We start from the raw sequence: 26,322 nt of genomic DNA on the forward strand, positions 1-26,322 counted from the left end.
CCTCCCAGCAGGGACTCCAGAAGGGGGGTGTGGCCTCTCCCGCTGGGAGGGGCAAGGCGGCGGGTGTGCGGAGCTCGGTGCTGGTCTCTTTCCAAATATAAATACATGTGTCAAGACTCCTGGGAAATCCTCCCCCGCCCACCACACAAGCTCTCTCCTCTCTCTGCCCATGTTTGGAGAGGTGGTGGGGGGGTGCCAGGCACCGGCCAGCTGTGGTTTACTGCATCCGCTCATTGTAGAAGCGATGGCACTCCGGGTCCCCACGGACTGTAGGGGATCCCTGAAGCAGCTTCCCGGTGTTGGGGTTCACACACCAGCACTCCCCGCGCTGCCCATTCACAGCCATCTTGCACTGGAGGGAGAGAGAGAAGAGACCGTGGAAGCCACCCAGCAGCCGCCTGCTTTCGTTCCGCCATCAACCCAAGCGTTTACTGAGCAGCGCCCTGCGCACTGAGCCAGGGCTGCAGCGCGGCGCCTCTCAGCCCTAAACGTGTGCCAGGGGAACTTGCTAAAAGTCAGATTCCCGTCAGTGGGTCAGGGGGGAGCCTGGAACTGGGCATAGCTAACCCTGAAGCTGCTGGCCAGGGACCATACACACTCTGATGTGCACCGCTGTGAGGGTGCCGGAAGATGAAAAGACTCAGCCCCCAGCTGCAGGGGGTCCCAGCCAATGGGGACCCGGCACACTGGAGTTCAGACACAGCATGAGACGAAAAATGCACGTAATGGTAAAAGCCAACAATAGCACAGGTGTTACCATGGGCCAGGCACCATGTGAGCAATCTATATGCCACTTGGTTACAATTTATATCTAACACACATTCCTTTAACCCTCACAGCCACCTGGGGAATTCCCATTACGTCACCACTTTATCGAGGGTGATACAGCAGCACAAGTGGCTTCAGTAACCTGCCCAATGTCCCACAGCCAGGAAGAGCCAGAGCTGAGATGCCCACCCCTCCCAGGTGCCTGCTGTACCCATAAACGAATGACTCTCCCAAACCCCTTTAGTTACCCATGTTGTACGGTACACAGTCCATGTTGTTGGTTTTTTAGGTTTGTTTGTATTAGAAAAGATCACTATTTCCCCTTTTGAGCTCCAAATAAGGTAGCTAGCTGGCTTATGTTCAGAGGGCATGTGCACAGCCTTTACTGCTACACGTACATGGAGAGGGGCAGGGGGCGCTGTGAAGGACGTGGGGAAGAGAGACACCTCTGCCCCAGGATCAGCAGAACCCCGCCCCCCACCTCCGGCTCCGCACGCCCACCTTCTACCTGCACCCCGACCGCCCGCTGGCGGGGACCGCGGGGCGGGAACCTCTGAAAATCCCGGTGCCTGGCAACAGCCCGGACTCATAAACTTGAAACTCCCCGGGTGCAGCCCTGGCATCCTTGACGGTTAAAGCTGCCGCACCGGTCCCCATGCGCAGCCGCTGCCTGAAAACAGGATGTCAAGGGACCCACACTCCTCGCCCCTTTCTCCCTCCCAGGCTCTCGCTCCTCCCTAAGTGAAAGGCGTTTGTATATGCTTGCCCTCCGATACAGTGGACCAGTGGGAAGAGGTGAGGGGTGGGCTGCTCAAAAGACAAGTGACCAATACTGAACAGCCAACCATCCCTGCAAACGCCACGTGGCCGTGTGAAAACAGTGATACTGTTAAAGGGAAATAGCGCCCGTACACACTGATGATCAGAAGGCACTGGAACAGAGTGGGGGGGGGTGGTTTCTGGGGGGTTCACTTACACTTCCCTCATGCTCTCTAATGAACCTATAGTGCTGTTCCAGTACCATCTTCTACAACTATTTTAAGTGGCCTTTCTCTGCTTCTCTGATTCTCCCTCCCCTGAGATCCTGGGACACCAGAGCAGCTGGTCAGTGGTTTAAATCAGTGATTCTGGAAGTGTAGCCCAGGGGCCACCAGCATGCCCTGGGAGCATGCTGGGAATGCCAACACTTGGTCCCACCCAGCCTTCTGAATGGCGGTCTCTGGGGGTCAGGCTTGGGGATGAGCCCTGGGTGATTCTAATGCTCAGTGAAGGCCGAGATGCACTAGCTGGTGTCAGCCCCCATGTCTTCTCCAAGAGGCTCCCTCCCTACCTGGGCACCACCCGCTGCCACTGGCGGGTGGCTGGGCCAGCGGAATCAGCCTCTGCCAGGCTTGCAGCCAGGAAGGGAAGCCTAGCTCCCCAGCATGCAGCTCTCAGACCTCTGGCGGTTACGGGTGGGTAGAGCAGGAACAACACATCCCAGAGGCCCAGGTGTATCCCCTCTCACCTGTTTGAGGTTGTACAGGCCGTTCTTGTCACAGTTGGGGATGTGCAAGGAATACAGGTGCTCCAGAGGGCCCCGCTCATCCGGAAGGCGCATGGTGGAGATCCGCTCCAGGACCTGGTCCAGTTCCTGCTGGCAGGGGGTCTGTGGGCACAGACAGGCACAGAGGATGCTGGGAGAATGGCCGTGGGAGCAACCCCAGGGAGAACTCAGCCCTGACTGGTGTGGGTCAGTGTGTTGGGCATCGTCCCACAAGCCCAAAGGAGGGATCGAAAGGTCACTGGTTCGCTTCCTGGTCCGGGCACAGGCCTGGGTTGCCGGCCAGGTCCCCTACTGGAGGTGTGCAAGAGGCAGCCAATCGATGTTTCTCTCGCACATCAATGTTTCTCTCCCTCTTTCTCCTTCCCTTCCCTTCTCTCAGACAATAAATTAATTAAAATCTTTTTTTAAAGGGCTACCTTTAAAAAAAAAAAGTGGCTGGTGGAAGGAGGGACTTCTGACCCCCAGCCCAGTGGGCTCACTACCCTGTCAGTGTGTCCCGCCCACCCCCAAAAGAAGGTCATATGGCTGCGAGTTTTCACTCCTCTCCTTGCTGTGCTGATGGCTTTCAGGGGTCAAGACAGAATCCACTTGCAAATCCTGAATTCAAGTGGTAGTCTCTGGATACCCCTACCCCGGCCCCGTGGCCCAAGCTCCACTCCCTTCCATAAACCCAGCTGGGACCAAGACCCAAGACAGCGGAGCCAGGCTGGAGAGAGGAGGAGGGGAAGCCAAGGAAGGGGAGCGCATGGCAACCCGAGTGGGCAGCATCAGTGGCTCCGTCTCCACGGCTAGCGCCCGGTTCCAAAGCCGAGCAGAAACTCAGAGGCGGTGGAAGGAAAGCACTGCGAGAAACCAAATGTCCAGTGCACTTCGCAGCCAGAGACACTGAGGCCCCTGAGAAGAGATGCTCATTGTCTGTTTGGCCTCCAGGTCACTGACTATGTTAAGGGCAAACCCGGAAAGTGCTTTGCCTTCACGTGCATCCCATGGGGGGGGGTGCCCTCCCCCACTGTAAGCCTCCCTCCGCGTGTCCTCCCACCCCCCTCCAGCTGGACCCGACCCGCTCTGACCCTGGCAGACGGCGGCCGAAGCTTCTTGGAGTCCTCGGCGCCGGGTTGATGCTTGCCGCCTTTGCCCATCTGGCGCTGCTGGTCAGTGACCTTCTCCCGTAGCACGGCCATCTCCTTCATGCCTGACGTGAAGGCCTTCCGGCCGGCACTGCCTCCACCTCCCAGGACGGTCCCGTCCCCGTGGTCATCCACCTCAGCGCGGTCATCGCCATTGTCTGCGGAGAAGAAGCGAAGAAATTCCAGAGAGATGGGCCCTCCAGGGACTGTCTGGGCCTCTGACAGTGAGGACGACAGAGATAACTAGCATCTAAGCAATCGTGGGGGCGACATGTGTGGCTTGGCAGTGTCGGTTTCATGGCAACTCTTTTTTTTTAAGATTTTATTTATTTACTTTCAGAGAGGGAAGGAAGAGAGAAAGAGAGGGAGAGAGAGAAACATCAATGTGCGGTTGCTGGGGCCCGTGGCCTGCAACCCAGGCATGTGCCCTGACTGGGAATCGAACCTGCGACACTTTTGGTTCACAGCCCGCACTCAATCCACTGAGCTACGCCAGCCAGGGCTTCATGGCAACTCTTAGGGGTCCTATCTGCACCCGCCCTTAGATGCCTGCCTGGGGTGCCTGCTCGGTTCTGCCTCCGTCCCAGGAGCAGGGAGCTGAGCAGAGGAGCAGAGGGTGACTCTGTCTGCCTGCAGGCCCTCACCGTGCAATGGGATTAAGTCCCTTCTGGGGTCCTTCACTCTCCCCCTAGGAGGACTTCCCAGCATCACCTGCCACTAACCCGCAGTTTAAGGGACTCATCACTCGTGGTCTGAAAAGGCACAGACTGGGTGAAATTTTAAAACGTGAAGAAGGTGGAGGCATGTCGCCACCAGAAGCTACAGTTCCCAGCACCCCCTGCTGTGACACTTCATTTGTCCATCTGCCCCTTCTCGAGTTCCCCTTCGGCCACTGCAGCACTACCCCGGTGACCAGGCTTGTCCCCACGGCTGCTATGCATCCCACTGACAACCCCAGGACACCAGGAACCCCAAGAACGGGAATGGTGACCTGTTCAACTTGAAGTTTCATCTTATCACATCTAGACATTTGGCCAAAGAACACCCATGAAGTCTCTTCTAATATTTACCTATTTATTTTTAGAGAGTGGGGAAAGGAGGGAGAAATAGACCGAAAGAAACATCGATTGGTTGCCTCTCCCACATACCTCAACTGGGGACTGAACCCACAACCCAGGCATGTGCCCTAATGGGAATCGAATCGGTGACATTTCCCTTTGAAGAATGATGCCCAACTCACTGAGCCACACTGGTCAGAGCTCCTTTGACTTTCTTAAACCACCGGTAAGTCAATTACAAGGGAAAAGCTCCTATTGTGTGCACAGCTGGGGCGGGGGGGCCTGAGAGCAGCCCCCAGCTCCCGAGGTCTCCCACTGGCTCAGGCACGTCCAGACGGGCATGAGCCAGAAGATCAGAATGCTGTGCAAGGGTGGGAACTGGAGAGGCAAGTCCCCTGAACACAAGGAGGGCAGGGATTCAAACGGCCCCTTGTAAACACAGCAGAGCAAACAAGGCCTCAGACCAACCTGCCCAGAGCAGCCACCCCGCAGGTTCCAACAAGACCCGGGGGTGCAGACTGAGTGTTTCTAAACAAATCTTGCACATTTCCTCTTCCCTTTCTACACACCTTCAGAAACTCACAGCCCCAAATACAGCTGAATGGCTCTTAAAGTATCTCTACACACAAGTTTCAGACTAAGTTCCCAGTGTGGGGCAGTCCCTTTAGAATTCAGGCACAGTGTGGGGGGCTCAGGTGGGCGCTGCCTGGGGCAGGGTTGCGGATGGTGGGAGGAGCCAGCCCCTTCCTGTAAAGGACAAGGTTGTTGTGGCTGGTGGCATCCACTTGCTCACGAGCTAAGGGATGGGGCCTGCCTCTGTGCCAGGGGGAGCTGGCACTTGATTCCAGGGACCAGGCACCGGCACACAGAACGTCCAGTACAGGTTGGCTCCCATCTCGTTCCTCCGTTCAGGGCCCGATGCCGGGTCGGCGCCCACCAGCTCCCACAGATTCCTTTCCAGGCTGGCCCATTACCTCCAGCCTAGACGCGCTAGGGAAGTGGGTGCCCTCGGGTGACAAGCCAGCCCTGCCACTGTCTGCACCAGCAGCATTTCTCCTGCGCAGAGCCTCACCATGCCTGTTTTCGTGACCATGCATTCATAGATAATAACAGTTCCTACTTCTCGGAACTGTTGAGCCTGTGTTATCGATAAAGCAGTTAAGCTACGGCCTGGAAGACAGCAGCTCTACGTTAGGTTGGTGGTAGAGATCACTTTGAGGATGACGACGGTGATGATGATGATGATGAAGAGGACAATGGCCTCAGTTCTCGCTGCCTACACAATATGGAACCTGACCAAGTCCAGGAAGCAGAGGAGGATAAGCCTCTGAGCAGCAGAAGAGCCGTCACCACGTCGTGCCTCATCGGGACGGGGTGTGGGGGTGCCTCCCTCACAAGACTCGGGGGAATGAGTGGGTGCCTGTCCCGACGGTTCCCAGCCGCCATTTCTGAGGCCACTGCGGAATAAAATCAACAAAATTAAAAGGAGGGGGAAAAGGAAGGCACGCAGATGGAGGCAGGAAGTATCAGAAGGCAGGGAGGAAAGGGGACACAGCCACACTTAAAAAAAAGAAACATAAGAACTTCAGGGACATCTAGGTCATAGCCAGCAACTCCGCACCCATCGTGAACCCTGAGGACGTCCATCCTGTGTAGCCCCCAACCAGAGTCGTGATGATGATGATGATGATGATGATGACAACCTTGTGGTAGTGTCCAAAATGGGAAAGGGGTTAACATGCTAAACATTCAACATTAAAAAAAAAAGATTTCTACACCCAAATCATTAAACTTTAGAATAATAAAAATGGAAATATTTAAATAAGTAAGTCCCCTGAAACCTGGAAAACTCTTCTCTTTAGAATGGCTATTTCCCCAGGGGCTCCGGGTAGCCTGGGTTTTACCACACACAAACCAAGCACAGACTAAATCCTATTCTGAAAGTCCCAACACCACATGCAGGGGAAGGCTGGTTTGAAGCAATTGCCACCCAACTGGGCGTGAGTCCTGTTCCCTCCCAATCAACCAGGCCCATCAATCCACCCCAACTTTCCTCTCCCACCGTGCCCTCCTCTCTCGGCTCCCCGCAGCTAGAACGGCAGAAATCCAGAGGCCACAGGAGTGGTCCTGGTTCCTGTGCTCAGCTGCCCACCGGCATGGAGACACTGAGGAGCCCTGCCTGGCTGCACAGCCTTTCTCTGCCCCACCGGGTCTGCACAGGGGCGTCCTCTGGGGCTGGCGAGGCAGGTGGGGCCAACCTCGAAGAAGACCATCCCCCTTCTCCCTTCAGATAACAGAGGTGGAGGGCAGGAGGCTGGAGGAGAGAGGGTTGGGCGAGTTTGAGAACAACTTGGAACATAAGTATGATGGTCTGACTCAGTAACTCCCCTCCTTCACACTAATCTTTAAATCACAAGCCAGTTGTTGGCACAAGTAAGGGGGGTGGTCAACCCCATTCCCACCATCTCAGTTCTCCCGCCATTGGCAGGCTTCTCTGCACTGGACCTGGTGTGACCGTCTCGGGCTTCCTGTCCCCATCCCTGCAGACGCTGGCCCGGGGATCACAGGATGAGGACAGGCAGGTGCCTAGAAAATCCCTTCTCCACCCTGCACTGGAACCACCCAGGATCCAGTGGGAGCCTCCTGGTTGCCCGAACCCCTGTACCTGATGAGGCTGCCCTTGGCGCGACCCCATCCTCACAGCCCCCTGACCAGCTGGCTTCCTGCCCACAGTGACAAAGAGAATTTCCAGGGACCTCAACGCCACATGCAGCACTCGAGACCTTGTGTTCTGCTCACGTGGAAATTAGACAAGACACGGCTCTGGGAATCGGCTGGTACAGCACACTGCCACCATTTCTGGAGCCATCCGCTCTGCTCTCAGAAACCTGTGACTCTCAGAAGCACACCTGGCTCCTCTCTTTTTTGGGGGAGGCTTGCCTGCCCACCCCCAGGCCCAGCGAAGACTGCTGGCCTTCACTGTGGCTCTAATCACACATTCTCTGGTTGAAGAAGGGGAGGCTCCACTCGCCTGAACCCAATGCCTGGAACACCCTCTGGACCAGGGTCTCCCGACCCGTCACTACTGACACTGGGGCCAGATGACTCTTCACAAGGGCTGCCCTGTGCATTGCAGGACGCTGAGCAGCCTCCTGGGCCTGTACCCACCATGCGCCAGCAGCACCCTCCCTCGTTGTAACAATCAAAAACGTCTCCCTACGCTGTCCAGCGGCCCCTGGGAGGAAAAACTGCCCAGGTGGATAACCACCGTGGAGGAGTTCAACTTCATCCGGAGGCCTAAAACTGTTCCAGCCCAGGGCTGCAGGCCCCAGGCCCCACACGGAGCAGATCTGGGCTCCACTCTGCTCCCCACCCGCAGCTGGGACCCCGCCGCTTCAGCCCTGGTCCACCCATCTGCCTTCTTAGTGTGGGCGGGACCTCCCCTGGGCACCCCAGAGGACCCAGCCTGCTGCCCCCTCTTCTCCGAGCTCCCCCGGGGCACGTGTACCCCTGACAGAGCGTAAGGTGCCCTGACAGAGCCAAGCCCTAGAGGTCGGCGCTCAGAACAAGGCGAGGCCCTCCGCAAGCCCTGGACACAGGTCGGATGGAAAAGAGAGGCACGAACGAATGGGAGCCGGGCCTGTGGGCTCCGGGCCGGGCCGCCCCTTCCCCGGGCACCGCAGGCTCTGTGCCTAGGGGTCTAGCAAAATGTCTCAATTTCTTGTAAAATCAGAAGGAAAAATGAGGTCCCAGAAAATGTCTTAACGTACTGTACAAAGACTGGTAGCTTCCCAGTTATAAGACCCAGTTATAAAATAGGGTTTTAGAATTTTTTTTTGACAGAGGAAGGGGCCCCCAAAAGTTAGTAACGAAGCTCCGATCCAGGCACAGGAGACGGGGGTTTCTCGGGCAGGCTTCTTCCAGGAGAAGCTGGCTTCCTGCCCTGAGATGCCCCCGACCTGTCTGAGGTGAAGGTCAGTTTGTCCGCCCACATGGAGGCCACCTGGATTCAAAGATGCATTTCATTCCATTCCTTTATTGATGTCATCACTGCCATGAGCATGCCCATCAGATGAGGAAACCCACAGGCCTGGGTTGCTGGAGCTCCACATCCCGAAGTAAAGCCCCGGGCAGGGGAAGGAAGTCATTCACGGGGTGGAGGTCAGACAGGGCTGTCGGCTGGGAGAAGCCTTGGCTCCTTGACTGTTACTATCCCCCACCAAAAGGTTCAAGACTTCAGGCTCCCATATCTCACCCCCTGACTGGATCCCCACTTCAGCCCGTAGCTGTGCTGCGCTCGATACGTGGCTTAGGCTCTCGGTGCCTCCGTTGCCCATCTGCACCGTGCAAACCGACAAACAGCAGCCGCCTCCCATCGATGGCCGGGGGGATTCCAGCAGATGGTCAGCGGCTTCCTCCATCCCCCCCTCCAGGGGAGGGAGGACCCCCACAGCCCCTCACACTCAGCCAGACAGGGCCTGATCGCACATGGGCGAGCCCCTCCCACACATCTGTCACATGAGGTGACAGAGGCCATCCTCAGGGGAACATTCCAGATGTAGAACTCCAGCTAGAGATGGAATTTACCCTCAGAACAAAAATACCAAGATGCATTTTTTTCTGCCTAAGAGAGTTAGGTTCAGAATAATATTTATTAAGCAACCACTTATGTATGCAGCTCCGTGGGATGCAGTACAAAAGTCACTCCAAGTCACAGTGCTTAAAGCCAAATTGCATAGCTGGAAAAGGCTTCGGGTTTGGAGATGACCGCTGGGGACCTCCAAGGCCCGGGAAGAGATGTTCCTGAAGACTAGGAAGCATTAGCTATTCTCTGCGTAGAGACCCAGGAAATGGGTCAACGCTGAAGCAGGGCGCTTCTGGATTATGTGCAGAAGGTCAAGCTTTTCCAAAGACGTCAGAGGAGAGTGGAGAGCCCCAGTCTCCTCTGGGGAGGGCAGGGAGAGCTGGCAGGAGTCCCATCCTGAAAGCGTGGTGGGATGACAGGAAAAGGACAAGCGGTCCCATTTTATAGACGGCAAACCCAGAAGGACCACCATCAGGGTCTATGGAGCACACACACGACCTCTCTGCCGCCACCAGAGGTGCTTCCCAAGTGGCATGTGGTCCCCACATCGTCCTCTGACCCAGCCTTGCTAATCTAGCCGAGCAGGGCAGCTGGGAGCTGACACTCCAGGTTCAAGAGCTTGGTGTACTTCCATGCACTCACTTCTTACCCTGGTTTTACTACTTCATTTCAGCCTAGCCCTCCCCACCCCCGGCTGTGATCTTTTTCACTGTAGCCTGACAACCTCCCTCAGTGAATGAAAACTCTTGTGTCCAGCAGACCCTTGCACTCATGAAACTTCATTCTCTCCTCATGCGACGCTCTGACCTCTGTGCTCCATCGGAGGGTTGGCGACTCCTGACCTAAAGGAGACAGACACCTCAGGGTCCTTCCTGCTTAGAGTGTGAGGCATCCGCCCCTGTTCCAGCCTGGTGAGAAAGGGGGCCTTTTTCCAGAACCACCACGCATCTTCACAACAGGTTAATGCGTCTCCTTTCTTCTCTCCTTTCTTCTGAAAAAAACCCTGGTCATTTTCTAACCTCCTCCTTAGTCTATCTCATGGTCGCTTGGAAATTCAGGAGCTGGGGGCACCAGAGAGATGACCTAATCCAGCCACGCATCTCCCATTCCCTCCGGTGGATTTACCTCCTTCAACAGGCAACAGCCCTTCACCAACGGATTCCAGCTGACGGGCCAGGAGGATGCTGGCTGCCTTCCTGGTCCCAGCCTTCCTTGGCAGTTTCTCCCAAAAAAAGCACTTACCCTTAACATATGGTGAACAAAAGAATGAAACTATCATCCTCTTCCTCCCTGCGAGACAACTTCTCTATCGACGCCCATGGCGGTGGACATTTACTAACAAACCCAATGGTGCCAAGAGCTCTACGAGTCAAGAGCCCGGAATTCCAGTCCTGGTTTGTGGCCGCTTATACACCAATGGTCATTCTGGCCAAACCCTGTAACTTTCCTGAGCTCTTATTTCTCAAATCCGGAAAATGGGAATAATAAATCCTACATAAAGTGAAGGCTGCTACTTAAATAGGATGCAAAAGGATTATCACCCAAACTCCCAATGTGGAAACAATCAAGCTTTAGGAGAAGTACGCTATTTCTTGGATGGGTAAAGGAAGGCTGTATTTGACAGACAGCGGGCGGGCGGGAGGTGGGGGGTGGTGTGGGCTCTGTAAAATGACCAAATGAATGAGGGAAAAAGCTATAAGAGAGTTCTGCCTATTTGCTTATTTCTTCTAAACCTTGATTTTATTGATGATGTAAATCCTGTATGTTGCTAAATCTCTGCCACTTGACGGAAGTCTTTGGGCAAGTATGGATTTGCCTAAATTAACTCTGTCGACAGAATTTAGAGGAAAGGAAGGAGGGAAGGAGGGAAAGAGTTTGGGAGGGAGGGGGACGGGCGGTGGCTCACAACTGCCATGCATGCACAGCAGGGACAGGGCTCAAAGTAAACTCACCGACACTCAAGGGGAACGGCTTTTGTTGGAGAGAATTTGAGGCCAGGCTCTTTGGGTGGCTGACTGTGGTCACCTAACTCTTTCTCGCGTGTGGCCACTATGTTCAATGACACAGCCCACCAAGAGGCTGGGCGGATATTTCGGGCCACGCTGGGAGGTGGAAAGGGAGGCAGAAGTCAGAAATGGGGTGGGCAGGGGGGCCTATTTGTTATTTTTCCGCTAAAGTTGAACCTGAGGTCCTCAGTGTCTCTGGGTGAGTGACACCTGGTTTTCAGAAGGTCAGAGGCAGCAGGTGGCGGGGCATACACAGTGTGTGTGCGTGCACGGAGGGCCGCTGTGGTGCCGGCTGGCACCAAGGACACAGCCCAGCTCACTTCACTGCGCTCTGCAGCTCGGTCCATCCACCCCCTGCCGACAGCCAGCTTCCTTCCAAACTCCCTTCCCCTTCTCTCCCACTCTGAGCCCCTGCTCCCCGCAAGGGAGCCAGCTAAGCAAACCTGGCATCTCTCAGATGCCACCATGATCTGGGAGAAATCATCTGGGAACAGACCAGTGGCCCCTCCCATGGTTTTCAAACAAAAGGAGGTGGTTCCTTCTCTCCGAATTCCCCTCGTGGGAGGCAGTGGCTACAGGCAGCCTCCTCAGACCTTCCCAATCCCCAAGTCCTCCAGGTTACACCACACAAGGGCAGGAACTGGCCTTTCCCATCTGGGGATCATCTCTCTGTACCACAGCTATGACAGGCCTGTCACCCAGCCAAGTGTTGAAGAGCTCAGCAAACTCGGAGTGGAATGGCCAGTAGACAGAGGCCCCCGCCATCATACAGGGCAGAGCCAAGCCACCCTGAATCCTTCCTAAGTTTCTTTGGAATACCAGCTCTTGGACTCAAAAGCCTTGGCCAGCTGGTTCTAGTGTGGCAGGAAGATCGGCGCTGGCCTGGAGGCCCAAGGCCCTGATCCCGATGCTACTGCCCCAGGCTCTGAGCGAGGCCAGCAGGAAGCTCGGATGTGTGGGCTTCAGTGTGCTCATCTGTAAATCAGGGGAGTTCGCCCAGGTGACTGGTTCGCAAACATAGCTGTTCATTGGAAACCAACTGAAAGGCTCTCTAAAAATAACATCCTGAACTCCAGCCCCAGAAGTTCAAAGACAGCAGTCTGGACAAAGGTCAAAGGATCTGTATTTTTAACAATCCCCTTCCAGCTCGGGCATTTCTAGGGCCCTATCCCTACGTGGTTCTCTCTCCTGACTCAGTTTCTTGAAGAACTTCTTGGCGATGGGAAAAAGACGCCTCTTCTTTTCAGGAGATACGGCTTCACATGTCCGCCATGTGGAGGCGCAGTTGAGTAATTAAGCCCTTTCCACTCGACGCATGGGCTCACAAGCAGACACACGTGTGCTTGGATGCACACGGAGGAGCCTTTCTTGGCCAGGCCTCGTGGCAGTTTCTGGAGTGAGCCCCCACGTCGCCGTCTCCCGAGCGAGCAGAAATGGTACAGCCCCTCCGGGGCCTCCCTGCCTATGCACTCTCAAAGCGCTGCTCTATAAACACTAGGGTCATTCCTGGAATCACAGAGGCCTGAGGAGGGTCAGGGCTAAGGCAGACAGCTTGAGAAAACAAAAACAAGCTCAAATTCAGCCAAGGTCCTCTGGGCCTCTGTGAGCCAGGCTGCCCTTGAAGAGCCAGAGAAATTGATACCAAGATAGCAAACAGCACTATCGGCTTCCTCCTTTCCACAATCCCCAAACATTTCTCCTCCGGCTCAACTAAAGCCATCCATGCACCCAGCAAGGTGACCCATCTGCCGAAGGCGCAAGGGAATGAATGTAGCACTTCCTTTGATGCAAACTTGGACCAGGGGCTGTGGGAGCGGGAGAATGTGCCTGATCCAGCAATTCTGCTTCTCTGCGATGTGTGTGCAAGGGCACACACACCACAGTGTCCACCACAGCATTATTCACACTGATAAAAAAAAAAACTACTAGCAACTGGAATCAAACGTCCCCCAGTAGGGGAGCGGATACGTAAATCTGTAGAATAATACACTGGAATGATATACAGCAGTTAGAAAGGACAACTCTGACCTGTGCGCACTCCTGCGATCCGCTCAACAGGAATCGATCTCAAAAACCTGAGGTTGACAGGGAAGAAAAGCTGCCGAATGGAAGTTTTTATGTACGTTTGCAATTTGCTTTCAGAGAACAAGCCTAACAAGGCCCACCCATTACCAAATCTGTTTAGATAAGAAAGAGAAACATTAAAGAATGCACGTGGGCGGTCACCTCTGGGGAGAAGGGACAGCAAACAGGAGGCTGGTAGGGAGGCCCATCAAGGGGAGCTTTAAAAAATAAGACATGGCCCTGGCTAGCGTAGCTCAGTGGATTGAGAGTGGGCTTCGAACCAAAGTGTCACAGGTTCGATTCCCAGTCAGGGTACATGCCTGGGTTGCAGGCCATGACCCCCAGCAACCGCACTGGGGGTCATGGCCTGATGTTTCCCTCTCTCTCTCTCTCTTTCTCCCTCCCTTCCCCCTCTAAATATAAATAAATAAAATCTTTTTAAAAAATCTTTAAAAAAAAAGACATGAAGAGCTCCTTCCGCCCTCTGAGGAGACAACCAGGCAGTCTGCAGCCCGGAGGACAGCCCTCACCTGACCACGCCGGCCCGCTGAGCTTGGACTCCCAGCCTCCAGGATGGCTGTGAACCAAAAGCCAACAAAGATCATCTCTTTAAGGTGGAGGGTGATGAAAATGAGCACCCATGGTCTTTACAAATGGTCGGTTCAGGGGCTGTCGCAAAAGATAAACGGCACCGTGTTGAAGCAGAGGCCATGAACCACGAAGGCAGTCCACCTGAAGCGACATGGCAACTCTGAAAATGTCCGTACAGCCAACGGTTGCCACTGGTGGCTTTGAAACAACACCACAGGTGCTCTTTCGGATGAAGCGTGGTTCAGGGCCTGTGTGTATCAGTGGGCAGCCCTTCGTCGCTGTGCAGGAAGACGCAGGGTCAGGAGATGAGGAGGAGGAGGTGAAACTCCTAACTGTGTTTGGAAAGCCTTCTGCCCCTGGAAGTGGTACAGCAAGTGTCCACAAAAGAAAGTAAAACTTGCTGCTAAGGGGGACAACGATGATGATGAAGATGAAGAGGATGAGGATGATGATGTTGAGGATGAGGAAACTGAAGAAAAAGCTCCAGTGAAGGGATCTAACGAGACACTCCAGCCAAAAATGCACAAACATTGAACCAGAATGGAAAAACCATCAATACGAAAATCAAAAGGTCAGGAGTCCTTCAAATAACAGAAAAAAACTCCTGAAACACCGAAAGGACCTCTCTCGTTCTGTAGGAGACATTGAAGCAAAATTGCAAGCACATACAGAAAAAGTGCATTGCACATCCCGGGCACAACTGGCGAACGAAGCCCACAGAGGGGGAAAGAGGGAGAGGAGCGACAGACCTAGTCCTTCCTGAGGACCGCCAGCAGTCCAGGGGGTGCATTCTGTCTTCATCTCAGTCCCCTGTCCCCATGGACCGCTCACCCACACCCCCTTCTGGGCTGGAGGCACCTCGGTCTCTGATCGCACTTTTCTTTTGAATGCTGTGATTCGGCGGACTTTTCTATTTGTTCATTTGTCTCCCCTCTCTGACCAGGTATTAAATGCCTTTGTATCTCCCTAACTGTTCAAGAAACATTTGAATGAATCAAAAAAAAAAAAAAACACCTTGAAACAAATATGAGAAAATATCAACCACTCCCAGTTCTGGATGGTAAATTGGTGTTATTATACTACTCTTGGTACTTTTCTGCATTCTTTATCATTTTCTTTTAAAAAGTCACCTCTCACTCCATCCAAGCCTCACCCTCCTTGTCAAGGTGTACTAGTAACGTTGGGGTGCCCTTGGCACCCCACTGACTGGAAGAAGACCCAACAACAGTAACATGGCCAACTTGGCTGTACCCTCAGTGGCCAGTGCTGCCAGTCGGACCCGGAACATGGCTCCCGGTCAGGTCCATGTGGCACGAAGGACTGGGAAATGAGTCAGAGGAAAGACTGAAGACAACGGAACACAGTCACAAGGTCAAGGAGGGGAAGATGAAGGACTCAAGATGCCCAGGCCAGCCCTGGCTGGTGTAGCTCAGTGGATTGAGCGCGGGCTGGGAACCAAAGTGTCCCAGGTTCGATTCCCAGCCAGGGTACATGCCTGGGTTGCAGGCCATAACCCCCAGCAACCGCACATTGATGTTTCTCTCTCTCTCTCTCTCTACCTCCCTCCCTTCCCTCTCTAGAAATAAATAAATAAAATCTTTAAAAAAAAAAAAGATGCCCAGGCCAAAGAATGGAAAACAGCAGGACAGGCTCTTCCTGGTGCAGCACAGAAGGGCTCTGGGGGTGCCCTCAGGGGCCGACTGGCGGAGGCACCCAAGGGCCAGTCATGCCCAATGGAAGGGAGACACCCGTTGGGTTCCTGGAGGACAAGCGAGAAAGCAGCCTTACACTGAGACAAGAGCGATCCAGGTCAGAGGCCACCCGAGAGTTTCAGGGGAAAGAACCAAAGCAAGTGACGAAGGGCACAGACGTCCTGGCTGAAAGGTGGCAGAAGGAGCCACCCATTTGTTTGCATTAGCTTTTTATATGCACCTCCACTGATTCGGTTTCTTCTTAGACAGTATTTGACTTTTTCCAGTGCTTTTCCTGCTCCCCTCCAGGGTCAAAAAGCATGTGCTACAGGTGGTACCGACAGCTGCTCTTTCGTGTAGTTAGTCTCAGAGCTGGCACACGAATGTGCTCAAGACACTGGGAAAGCAGACTATCCAGAGAGCATCTCACCACCTCCCACCTGGAGTCTCACATTGTGTCACTTCTTTGTCTCACGTTCCTGGCCGTTCCCCGCACCACCGAGGCCCCAGGGCAGCCGAAGTGGTTAGGAGTACAGAAATGCAGCTAGCCAACGGAAGCAAGGGCTGGGAAAGGACGGACACTTCCCTCTGCTGGGACACTAATGACTGTCCCTCCGCTCAGTTTCAATGACGTGACCCAGCAAACCAGCTCTCACACAGGAATAAAAGGCTGGGACCTACTCATCATCTCTCCGTTCCCACCCTTCCCCTTCCGGCCACCTGTTCTCCATGCCAATAAGACTGTTCTCAGATACTGACAAACTGAACCCCGAGGATAAAGAGAAAAAAGAAAAAAAACACACTAAAAACCTGCAGAGATGCCCAGGATTGCCGGCCACAGTCTCAAACCAGCACAAGAAGCGTCCTGAATATAAATAAGTATCTTTAAATGGGTCACCATGCTTTTCTTTTTCTTCAACTAAAAGTTCACTAATTTTGTCTGATATAATGCTGCGTCACATCAGCTGCCTCCCCTGGTTATCCTCTCCTGGTCTGGAGGCAGCAAACTGGGCCAGAGACAACCAGCAGGACCAGGTGAAACTCCTCACCTCTGGGGCACATGTGGGCCACGGCCGCGGCCGGGAGAACCGTGACGACTGACCAGGGCAAAGGCCACGTCTGCCCACGGGAGAACCGCCCCCCCCACCGACTTCAGTCTGGACTTGCCAAGCAAAGGGCGAACGTCCAGGTAAGCCACACCCGAAAAGGATTCTTAAATATCTCTTCTCAGTAAACTTGGACAATCAGAAAACATCTGAAACCAGGCATTTGCCATTCACCTCCTACCCTGGGTGCCCAGACCAGGGGGAGAGGGAAGGAGGGGACCAGAACCCGCATGGCCACATCTGACTACCCAAGTCCCCAACACCCAGCTTCCGTGTTGAGTGGTGTGTGTACATAACTTTGTTTTAATATCAGTCACACGAGGTTGATAATTTCTTATCCCTGCTCACACACGACGAAGAAGCCGTGGGGTCTGAGGCCACTTGTACGAAGTCACGTAGGCAATGGCAGTGCCAAAAACAAAGCCCGGGGTGTTTAGCCTCACAGCGCTAACCCACCCCCAACAGCATCTGGTCACTGGCATCTCCTCAAGAAAGACTCTCAGCCCGGCCTTTTAACCCCAGCACTTCTGCTCTTCGGTTCCCCCTCACTGCGCCCCCCACCCCATCTCCAGAGTACCCCCACCTTCCCAAGAAGAAGGCCCTCCCTCACCTACCTCAAAAGCCCTTAGGATCTAGTCAGCCCATCCCACCCCCACCCAGCGTTCTCCTGCCCCACACGCCCCCCTGCCACTGTTGCTATGGAAACTACCCAGCCTTATCAGGCAGTGACTGGGGCAGGGCACAAAAGAATTGCCATTTGCATTTTATCTTGGCCTCAGGCACTTAGAAAAGCAAGGTCACCCTCCAGAGGCAACTTGGCACCACCACCCAGAAGTCGAGACAATAGACCTGAAAGAAGTTTCCTGGGAAGTTGCATAAAGGAACATTTTTGAGAAGTTATGCCTTAATTACTACCTCCCAGGGAAAAGGAGCTTTTCCAAGCAGCAGTATATAATTCACTGCTTCTTTGCATGCGCGCGTCTGATGGACTGGAGCCCTGGAATGAGGAGCTGGAGAGCCCGACTCCATTCTGGGCCATCCATTAGGGTCTGTGCTTGCCTTGGCGTTGGAACCTGAATGCAGCCCTAATTTCTTTACCTGTCAAGTGGGGAGAATCCTGGGACTAAAACAGAGATGAAAACTAAAAACCAAACAAACAAAAATTAAACCCTACAGGCACTTTGGTAGAGATGGACAATGTCTTAGAAAAAATAAAACAGTTTTCGTTGCCGTTGTTTCGTGGTTTACCCTTTGAGGTTGCCCCTTTGCTCGCTGCACCCCCACAATCCAACTCGGACCCCTCCAGCTGGAAGGTCCCCATCTCTTCAAGTCCTATCAGGGTGGGACCATGTGGAGCATCCCCCTCTTGCCTCGCCTCCACCCCCACCTCCCCACATCACCAAGGCCTTGCTGGGCTCAGTGCCCTCCCCTCCTCGGCCTCCTGGCTCCCAGGAGCTCAGTTCCTTGAATGAACACAGGCTGACACACCTACACCCGTCCACTAATTAGAAACCTCCCCAGGCTCTTCTCGGGCCAACTCAATCAGAGCCTGTGGGCCAGTTCCCCTGCCCAGCAGCTGGAGGCCTGCCAGCCCCTGCCCCCTACTCCCCAACTTTCACTCCCGCTCGCCTCCCAAAAGCCAGGAAGAGATGTGGGGCCGGCGGCCAGAAGGGGCCAAAGGGCTGCCAAACGTTCCCCTCCCCCGCTGCAAAAAAAAGGGGGGGGAGGGGGAAGGGAAGCAATTCCTGCCTACAGTCCACTTTGTATTTCTTTCCGGAGGAGCAGCTTTCTAAGCAAGGTTTCCCCCTGCATGCTGACTGACACCCAGGAGCTGCGCCAGCCCAGATCTTCCCTGGCTTTGTGAAGGAGCAGGAGTGGGTCGAGGGTTAGGAGCCAAGTAGGCAGAGAGGCACAGGGGGAGGGTCCATTTTCCAGCGGAAAGAAAAAGTCGCCCACAGTCCATACACTCTACTCATCGTGGAGGTGAGGTGAGGGCGGGGGTGGTTACTCTGGAACCTGAAAGCCAAGAAATTTCTCTGCACTGACTATACCCACCTGTGGCGTGGGCTTTGCTGCCCCACCGTGCACACCAGGGAGGCCCAGAGTCTAAAGGGGCCAGCCACCCCAGCTTCCCAGCAGCAAATCCTGCGCTTTGACCCACTGCCCCGGGTCTCCCCGCAAGCCTGTGCTGACCGTGAAGGCTCGAGCACCCATCTGCTCTGCTTCCTGAGGCCTCAGCTGCATCCGATGCTTGAGAACAGTCGCCGCTTCGTGCAGACGGCTGTCACTCCAAGGGCTCCCTGGGGCCACAGATGCAATCAGGCACCAGGAAAAACTCCAGCGGGCCTGTGGAGACTCTTCACCCCTCCACCCCACCCCCTGCCCCGGGAAAGGCGATGCTGCTCCCCGCTAAGAGTGAGGTAAACTCTGGAGGCCCACAGCAAGGAAACGTCACTTTTTTTGGATGGAACATCCAGCTTCTTTGCCAGGATCACGTTCAGCTTTCTGGCTCCCTCGGCTCAGACAGGATGGATCTGAAAGCCCATTTTCCTGAAGCAGGAAACGGGCACCATGGGGTCTTTGCTGGTTCTGACAACTCAAAAAAAAGCTCCCCCTCGTACAGGCCCCGTGTCCTAAGTGTGTTAGGGCCGGCTGGGTCCGAGCAGGACCCCACTGTTCTGAAGTCCGGGTCCCCGCAGGTTTCCCGTGGAGAGCCACCCACGGAGGAAGGGGCTTCCTACTCAAGATGTGGCCTCAGCAAGATCGATCCTCCAGTCCTCTGAACACAGGCAGCTGGAGGGCTGGGTCCTACAGGTTGGCTGGCCAGGTGAAGGCAGGCAGGACTCAGCCCTTTGTCCCCTGTGAGCCACAGGGCCACCAGCACAAGTATCCAGTACCCCAACTCTGGAGCCCCCTCTGACCCCCCAGTCCCTACACCCCCATCTAGGCACAACAGAGTGAAGCCCCCATACCAAGCATGGCCAGTCCCAGACATCAGAACATCACCCCCAAAGAGCACTGCCTCACTCATGCATTGAGGGTGCAGGCCCGCTGACTTCAGACCATGGTCTGTTGCCAGCTGGGTTCATACTGCATTTAAAGTAGTTTCCTTACCCTTTCTGCAAAGGGCTTCGCCAGCGCCTGTGAAAGTAGGTCAGAGGTATGGACATTTCCATGTTGTAGGTGAAGAGATAGAAATCAAGTGACCTATTGCTAAACAGGAAGAAACCCAAGTGCTTAAGTTTTATATGCATTCTCTCTTTTTACACACGCACACACATGCACACACGTGTGCGGGCACAACCACAAGGAGCTGCTTCTATCAGTTCCTGATTCGCAGACGTGGACACGGAGGCTCAGAGAAAATACATGTCTGATGAGGCCCCTACACGCCATGGTAATAAAACCTTGGAGAGGGGCGGCTTGCCTGGCACAGTGTCTGCCCTTTCTGCCTTCTTTCTTCAGGCCGGCCAGCTGAGGACCGGAAAGGAGACATCGCCAAGACTAAGGCAACACCATGCATAAGAAGCTGCTCCCCACGACCACAGTGGCCCTCACACGCACCCCATCTGAGGGACACAATAGAGTCAATGACATTGTGATAACTATGTACGGGGCCGGGTGGGTGCTGGAAACACGGGGGAACACACCACAGAGTGTGCGGTTGCCGCACACCTGAGACCAACACAAAATAATACTGAAGGTAATCTGTAATAGAAAAGTTAAAAAAAAAAGTTAGGGTAAGCAAGTGACTATCTCTAAGCATAAATGTTTCAAATAGAAATTTTAAAATGGGAAAAAAAGACCTACGCTCACGCCATCACCACTCAGGTGCCCAGAGACGGGCCTGCACCGGGACCCAGGTGTGCGGACGGTGGAGGCGAGGCCGCTTCCACCCCCGTCTCTGCTCAGTCCCCTGGCGCCTCTGCTTCTCCGCTCCAGAAGCCCCGCCCGGGGACCCGCTGTCTCTCCTGACTGCCGCACCCTGGCCACTTCCATCTCTGAATGGAAGTCCCCAAGCTCCAGGACTTGGGCATCTCAAAGGAGGCGAGGGAATGCAAATAACTGAACATGAACCTGGCAGGGATGAACCGAGACCCGTACATCACCAGGGGTCCAGGAACAAACCTTTCTGGCTGATAGGACCAAAGGCTTCTTTTGCCAACATTCCACTCCCTCATGTGTCCAGCCAGGTGAGTCTCTCATACTTTACTTACCAGTTAAAACATCCCTTGACAAAGCCCAAGTTCACACCTACGAAATGGAGGCAAAAAGCCTCCCTCTCAGGGATGTCGTAGACAGAAGACAAAGCAGGCAAAGAAGCCGGTTCACAACAGGATAAGAACAGAGGGGAGGACGACCCATCTCCTGGCGGCCGCCTGCCACCTCAGCAAAATGCTGGCCAGAGATAGCAAGGAGACACAGAGGGGCCCAGAATACCTGCCAACCAGATCACCAGCTCCTCTGGTGAATTGCAAGGATAACCTCACTCCTCTGAGCCTTGGTTTCAGCAGAAGCAGCCCTAGGACTGACACTCTTTTAGGGGGCAATGGCCACGCCCCCCACTGACCAAGGCTGGCCCCAGCACTGCCTGCCAACCACCCGCCTCATTTAAGGATTAGATTTGTTTCAAACATTCCAGTCTCCAATCACCTATGTGGTCTCCCTCTAATTGGATCCCTCAAGAAGGCCAGGGCGGACATATTTTCCATGCCATTTTCCACGTCCAGCCAGGTGACCCAGACCAGGTCCCAGTGGGAGACAAGGGTCAAAAGGGCATTGAGAAGACAGGATGGAGAAAGCAGGGGAGGAAAACGGCAGCTGTGGACACGGAGGACAGATTGGAACTAAATGTAGTCCCTGGATATGGAGTCTCTTTAAAAATAATAACAACAATAACTTCTTTGTACCGTGTTATAGAACATGAAGAGAGCCAACAACCAACCCAAACAAGGGCATAATCTGTTTATTTTCTGCTCCTTCCCATTAGCAGCCCCTGGCCTGCCCTGCCACCACCGTCTACCCACCTCCCTCCACTGAAAATGAAGTTTCTATTCTGCCTTTCTTTAGAGCCAAGAATTTTCAGAACTTCCTGATAACAAAACTTACCAGTTGTGTGTCCCGTTTTCTATGGCGGAGAACACCTAATCTGAGAGCCAGCTAGAACCCAACCTGACACTGGGCTAGAGAGCAATGACGCTCTCAAGGTAAGCCCGCAAATGTTTGACAATGGGTGACTGAAAATGCTTCTGCTTGCAGGCAACCCAAGGGCATGTTTATAGAACTAATTTCCATGTTGCCCCCCTTCATCCAAAGAACTGATTTGCCTGAAAATTTTATTTTAAATCTCAATGCTAAAGTAAACTCTCCCTTTTCCCTTTGCCTGCCAGGAAACTCAGTAGTCCAATTTGGCCAAGAACCACTGCATAGATAGATCTTCATGACCACACCAGATGACTCCTTCTTTCCTCCAAGACTATCACCTATTCTAACTTAGAGTCCTTAGCCCTGTTTTTGTTTTTGCAAAGTCTTGTAACATTGTTATACAGGATTTGCTTTTTTCTCAAAGCTTCCTGAAATACCTAGTCAAGGGAATGGTTGGGGTCACTGTTACCACACAAAGGGAACTGCCTTCCTTGAACACTTTGGACAAAGGTGTAAGGTGGGTAGTGAGACTGCAGGCAAAGACCCTGATTCTGCAACTTCCTCCAATCTCAGGCCTCCAGCAGAATGACAGCCCCAGGCCACTGCCTGCCTAGCAGGTTCAGGACCTATGGAGCCACACCCTCCAGACGAGCCCCACTCCATGGCCAGATTGCACCACCCCTGCTAGGTCTCCAGAGTCAAGGAAATGCCGAGTCTCCAAGAAAGGGGATCCAGAAGCAGCAGCCCTCAGCTCCCCCATGTCCTTCCAATGGGGCGGTGACTCAGGGGGAGCAGCTTAGCAGCGTGAGTTCTGCATGTTCTGTCCAGAAAAGGGGAGGGAGCGGAAGATAGTGGTGCTAGCAATCCGTGAGAGTGGGTCCCACTCATTCCCCAAGTCTATTTTATGACTTTGAACTCAGTATGCAAATTTATGCAAGACAAGATGCAAAGCAGCACTTTGAGCCAGAAGTCCCATTGCTTTTCTCCCCTTTTTTTTGAAACTGCACTGAACCACTGTAAATCAGTGCTTGCCTCTGCCCCCTTCCTCCCCCCACCCAGCAACCGCAGAAGCAAAGCCTGTGCACCCCACCAGCCTACCGGCCTACCGGCCTGCCTGCCTGCTTGCCCTGTGACTTTGAATAACTGCACAATCCTATAGTGCCTTTATATGTGCAACGGGCCAGACACCACTTGGGCAGCTCTGCCTGACCCCCTCCCATCCCCCCCGCATAATCCCAGGCATTGTACACGGCAGAGAAGGAGGCAGCGCGCTGCTCAGGGAGGCCCTGAATTCTGAAAGGACCCAAACTGGCCCAAATCCTCTTCCCCAACATTTCTAGGCACTACTGCCCACTCCCACCAGACACAGCCACACACTTTGAAGGTCCACACTCCACACGCAGGCCTCAGTCTTCCTCTCATCTCTCTTCCAGACCCACCCACTCCAACCTCCAGGCTGACTTCTGGGTTTCTTTGAACTGGCGACAAGTCCCAGCCCATCACCCCCAGGGGATGCGGGTTTAGCACCGGCTGAAGTGCCCACCCCACCCCCCTGCATCCCAGCCATCCCCAGGAAGCCAGCGACACAGCCCCTGAGCCCTGGGAACAAAGACAAAAGAGCTAACAGCGAAGCCGGAACTGCTGGGGTTTGCTGCCTCGAAATGAGAGGGTATGTTTAAAATTCTCAAAAGCAACCTGCTCAAAGAGGAATGCAGGCTGGGATGGGGGGTGGAGGGGTGTAGGCTCACTCTTCAGAGCGGGGAGGAGAAGGGATAGGAGAGGAGTAGGAGGCAGCACTACTCAGTGCTAAGGTCTCTTCTGGGCCTGGGTCAGTCCCTGCCCCCGCCCAATTTGGACCCCAGCAATCTCCATGCAGCACCCCCTCCCTGCTCCAGCCCAAGACCCTCTTCTGCACAGAAGCCTCAAAGCTTGCCTCTCCCTCCTCCTGACACCCCAAAGCCCAGGCTTCTCTCCACAGTGCAACTGCACCCCCCCCCCACCCTGCTCATGCCTCAGGCACCCTGCTTGTGGTCACTTCTTTCCAATATGCTGACTAGGCTCCCACATTGAACTTCCACCCCGCCCCACCTTGCTGTTCCCTCTTACCAGTCAGGAGCAAAGAGAGAAATGCCAAAAGCTCAGGAGGCAGCTGGGGCTAGCGGGTGGAACGAAGCCCCATAATCAGGAAGAAAAGCCTGAGTGGCATTCTTCTTGTGAACTGGCCCCATTGTCCCCAGGCTCCCCCGACAACCCCCCTTACTGGCCCCAGGACGGGGAGCACGGGGAACCCCTGCATACGTCCTCTTCTGAGGACCCTACCCTGCTGCTGGGGTTCCGGAAGCAGGGCAGCTGGTTTTCCGGCCCACAGGGAGAGGTAGGAAGAGTGAAAAAAAAAAAAGTTGTAAAACGTTTAGGAAGGCCGCGTACCACGTACTTCATTACAAACCATCAACATCCAAATGACCTGGGAAGCTGGAGGCCTTTTGAAAAGCGCACCCTGCTGAGGAAGATGTTCAGTGTGTCAGAGTTCAGCTCGGAAACCGCAGAGTCTCCCTGGTGGGCCAGAGGGGTCGAGGGGGCGACGGAGGAGGATAGCGGGCTAAGGGCCTGGCAGCCTCAGCACTACTTTCTAGGAGAAGCAGGATGGTAGGGTTAACGCGGAGGCAGGCTGGGGGTGGGGTGGGCGCAGCCAGCAGGAGGCAGAACGCTGGGCTCGAGGTGTCCCGGCTCCGAGTCCGCTCCGAGGAAGCCCTAACGTGCTCTGCACTCAAGGTCAGAATGTGCTGGAGAAACAGAAAAAGACGGCAACTCACACCCCTAATTCCATTCTCAAGGAGAACAGGGGGAAAACATGAACAGGTAGAGAGAGGGGGTGTCCGGGCGGCTGGGGGGTGGTTGTACAATGACCACACAAGCTGAGAAGCCAGAGTGGTCTCGCTTTTTCTTTTCTTTCTCCCTTCCTTTTTTCTTCCAAGTTGGAGAAACTTGGTCGGACTCACTTTTTAAACAACGGCAGGCAGGGGACACATTTCACCCCTGTCTCCAAGAGGAAAGAAAACAATTACAGCCTCCTCCAGACCACTGAGGCAGGAGGCTTTTGTCATTTTACAACAATACGAAAAACAAGTGAGGTCCTTACAGTTTGGCTGGGTTCCTCAAAAAACTTTGGGGGGGAGGGGGAGGGGATAAAGGTCCCTTACGAAGGATCTCAGGGTCTCCATTCTGTCGGATCGGAAGAATTCCCTCAAATTAAGATGGGGCGGGAGGACACACCTCGTCCCGCCGAGAGGAGCGGCGTCCACCGCCCAGGCACCTCCAGCTTCGGTTCTGGGGCCCAGAGGCTGCCCCGGGGCTGCTGCAGCCGGCGACCCAGCGGACGTGACATTGACTCAACTCCTGGGGTCTCTTCCTTGCCTCCCAAATACCCCTCTTTTATTTATTTTTCCATCCCACATAATACCAAGATCCGTTTCCATCCTCTATGTTTAAAAAAAAAAAAAAAGCAGCGGCGTCTGTTTTTATTTTTTTCCCTAAGCAACCCACTCTGCCGGTACCAACGAGTCCTTTCTTCTCACCTCACGATCCCAGGGAAGGAGTTCCTCTACGCGCCGCTGCCTTTTCCTTGCAACCCTTTTTTTCACCAGCGGTCCCCAGTGCCACCAGCACCCGCCCCCTCCGCCCCGGTCCCCACAGCGCCCTCCACCAGGACCTTCCCAAGACCCTTCGGTGCCTGCTCCCACAGATCTGACCACCCCCTACACCCCAGTAACACTCCCTCCGAACTGTAAGTCAGGGTAAGTTCCACCCGGGGAAACCGTGGTGATAGGGGTGTCTTTCCTCTCCCCCATGTATCCCCACACTTAAGTAGCCAGGCTCCTCCACGCGCTCTAACTGCAGCCCACTCGCAGGCTTGACTTCTGAGTCCTCCTCCCAGCAGTATCCCGAAGCCGGCCAAGGTCCCGCTAACAGCGTCTCTGAGGTCCTGCCGCACACGCCTTCCCCGCAGAACAGCCGCCCGCCAGGCCCCGCGCTGCCTGCCCTCCAAGTTTCTCCCAACTAGTCGTCCCAGCCCGCCGTACCTGCAGCCTGGTCCGGATTGTCGGAGTCGCGGCGCTTCTCGCAAGTGCCTGCGCCCTGGACCAGTGCCTGCAGGGGCAGCTCGGAGCCCGGGTTGGGATAGCAGCGCAGCCCCTGGGCGCAGCGTGGGGTGTAGACGCCGCACGTCTCGCCCTCCAGACGGGCGCACACGGAGCAGCAGCCGCAGCCCGGCTCCCGGACCAGCTCAGCGCAGGGCCGCCCGGACCCGGCCGACGGGGTCCTGCAGGAGGCCAGGCGCTCCGGCGTGCAGGGCGGGCAGCGGAACAGCACCTCGGCGCATCCGCCAGTGCCCAGCAGCAGCAGCAGCGGCGGCAGGAGCAGCAGCAGCGCGGGGCCGCTCAGTCTCGGCAGCATGCTGGCGATGGGGAGCGCGACCGAAGCGAAGAGAGCGGGCAGGTGGCACTGCCTCGAGAGCTCAGGAGCCGCCTCCTGGGCTTTCTCCTCCCCAGCCGCTGCAGCCGGGTCCTAAAGGGCCCTGCTTCTCCCCGCCCCCTGCCTTCTCCCCTCCCCCTTTTGGAGACCACCCCCTTTCCCCAA

At 54.8% G+C, this 26,322-nt stretch overlaps 1 protein-coding gene and 1 pseudogene across 1 annotated transcript; one reads left to right on the plus strand and one right to left on the minus strand.

Moving 5' to 3' along the window:
• Positions 1-96: 96 nt before the first annotated feature.
• IGFBP2 (insulin like growth factor binding protein 2) lies at positions 97-26,213 on the minus strand. Its single transcript, XM_028510641.2, has 4 exons — positions 25,767-26,213; positions 3,385-3,599; positions 2,276-2,416; positions 97-352 (listed from the first exon to the last, which is right to left on the minus strand). Exons 1-4 carry the CDS (start codon positions 26,137-26,139, stop codon positions 218-220), a joined length of 864 nt encoding a protein of 287 aa, XP_028366442.1. The 5' UTR covers positions 26,140-26,213; the 3' UTR covers positions 97-217.
• On the plus strand, positions 13,605-14,508 carry LOC114493994 (annotated as a pseudogene).
• Positions 26,214-26,322: the final 109 nt, after the last annotated feature.

The sequence above is a fragment of the Phyllostomus discolor genome, chromosome 4, assembly GCF_004126475.2.
Source record: "Phyllostomus discolor isolate MPI-MPIP mPhyDis1 chromosome 4, mPhyDis1.pri.v3, whole genome shotgun sequence".
Lineage (NCBI taxonomy): Eukaryota > Metazoa > Chordata > Mammalia > Chiroptera > Phyllostomidae > Phyllostomus > Phyllostomus discolor.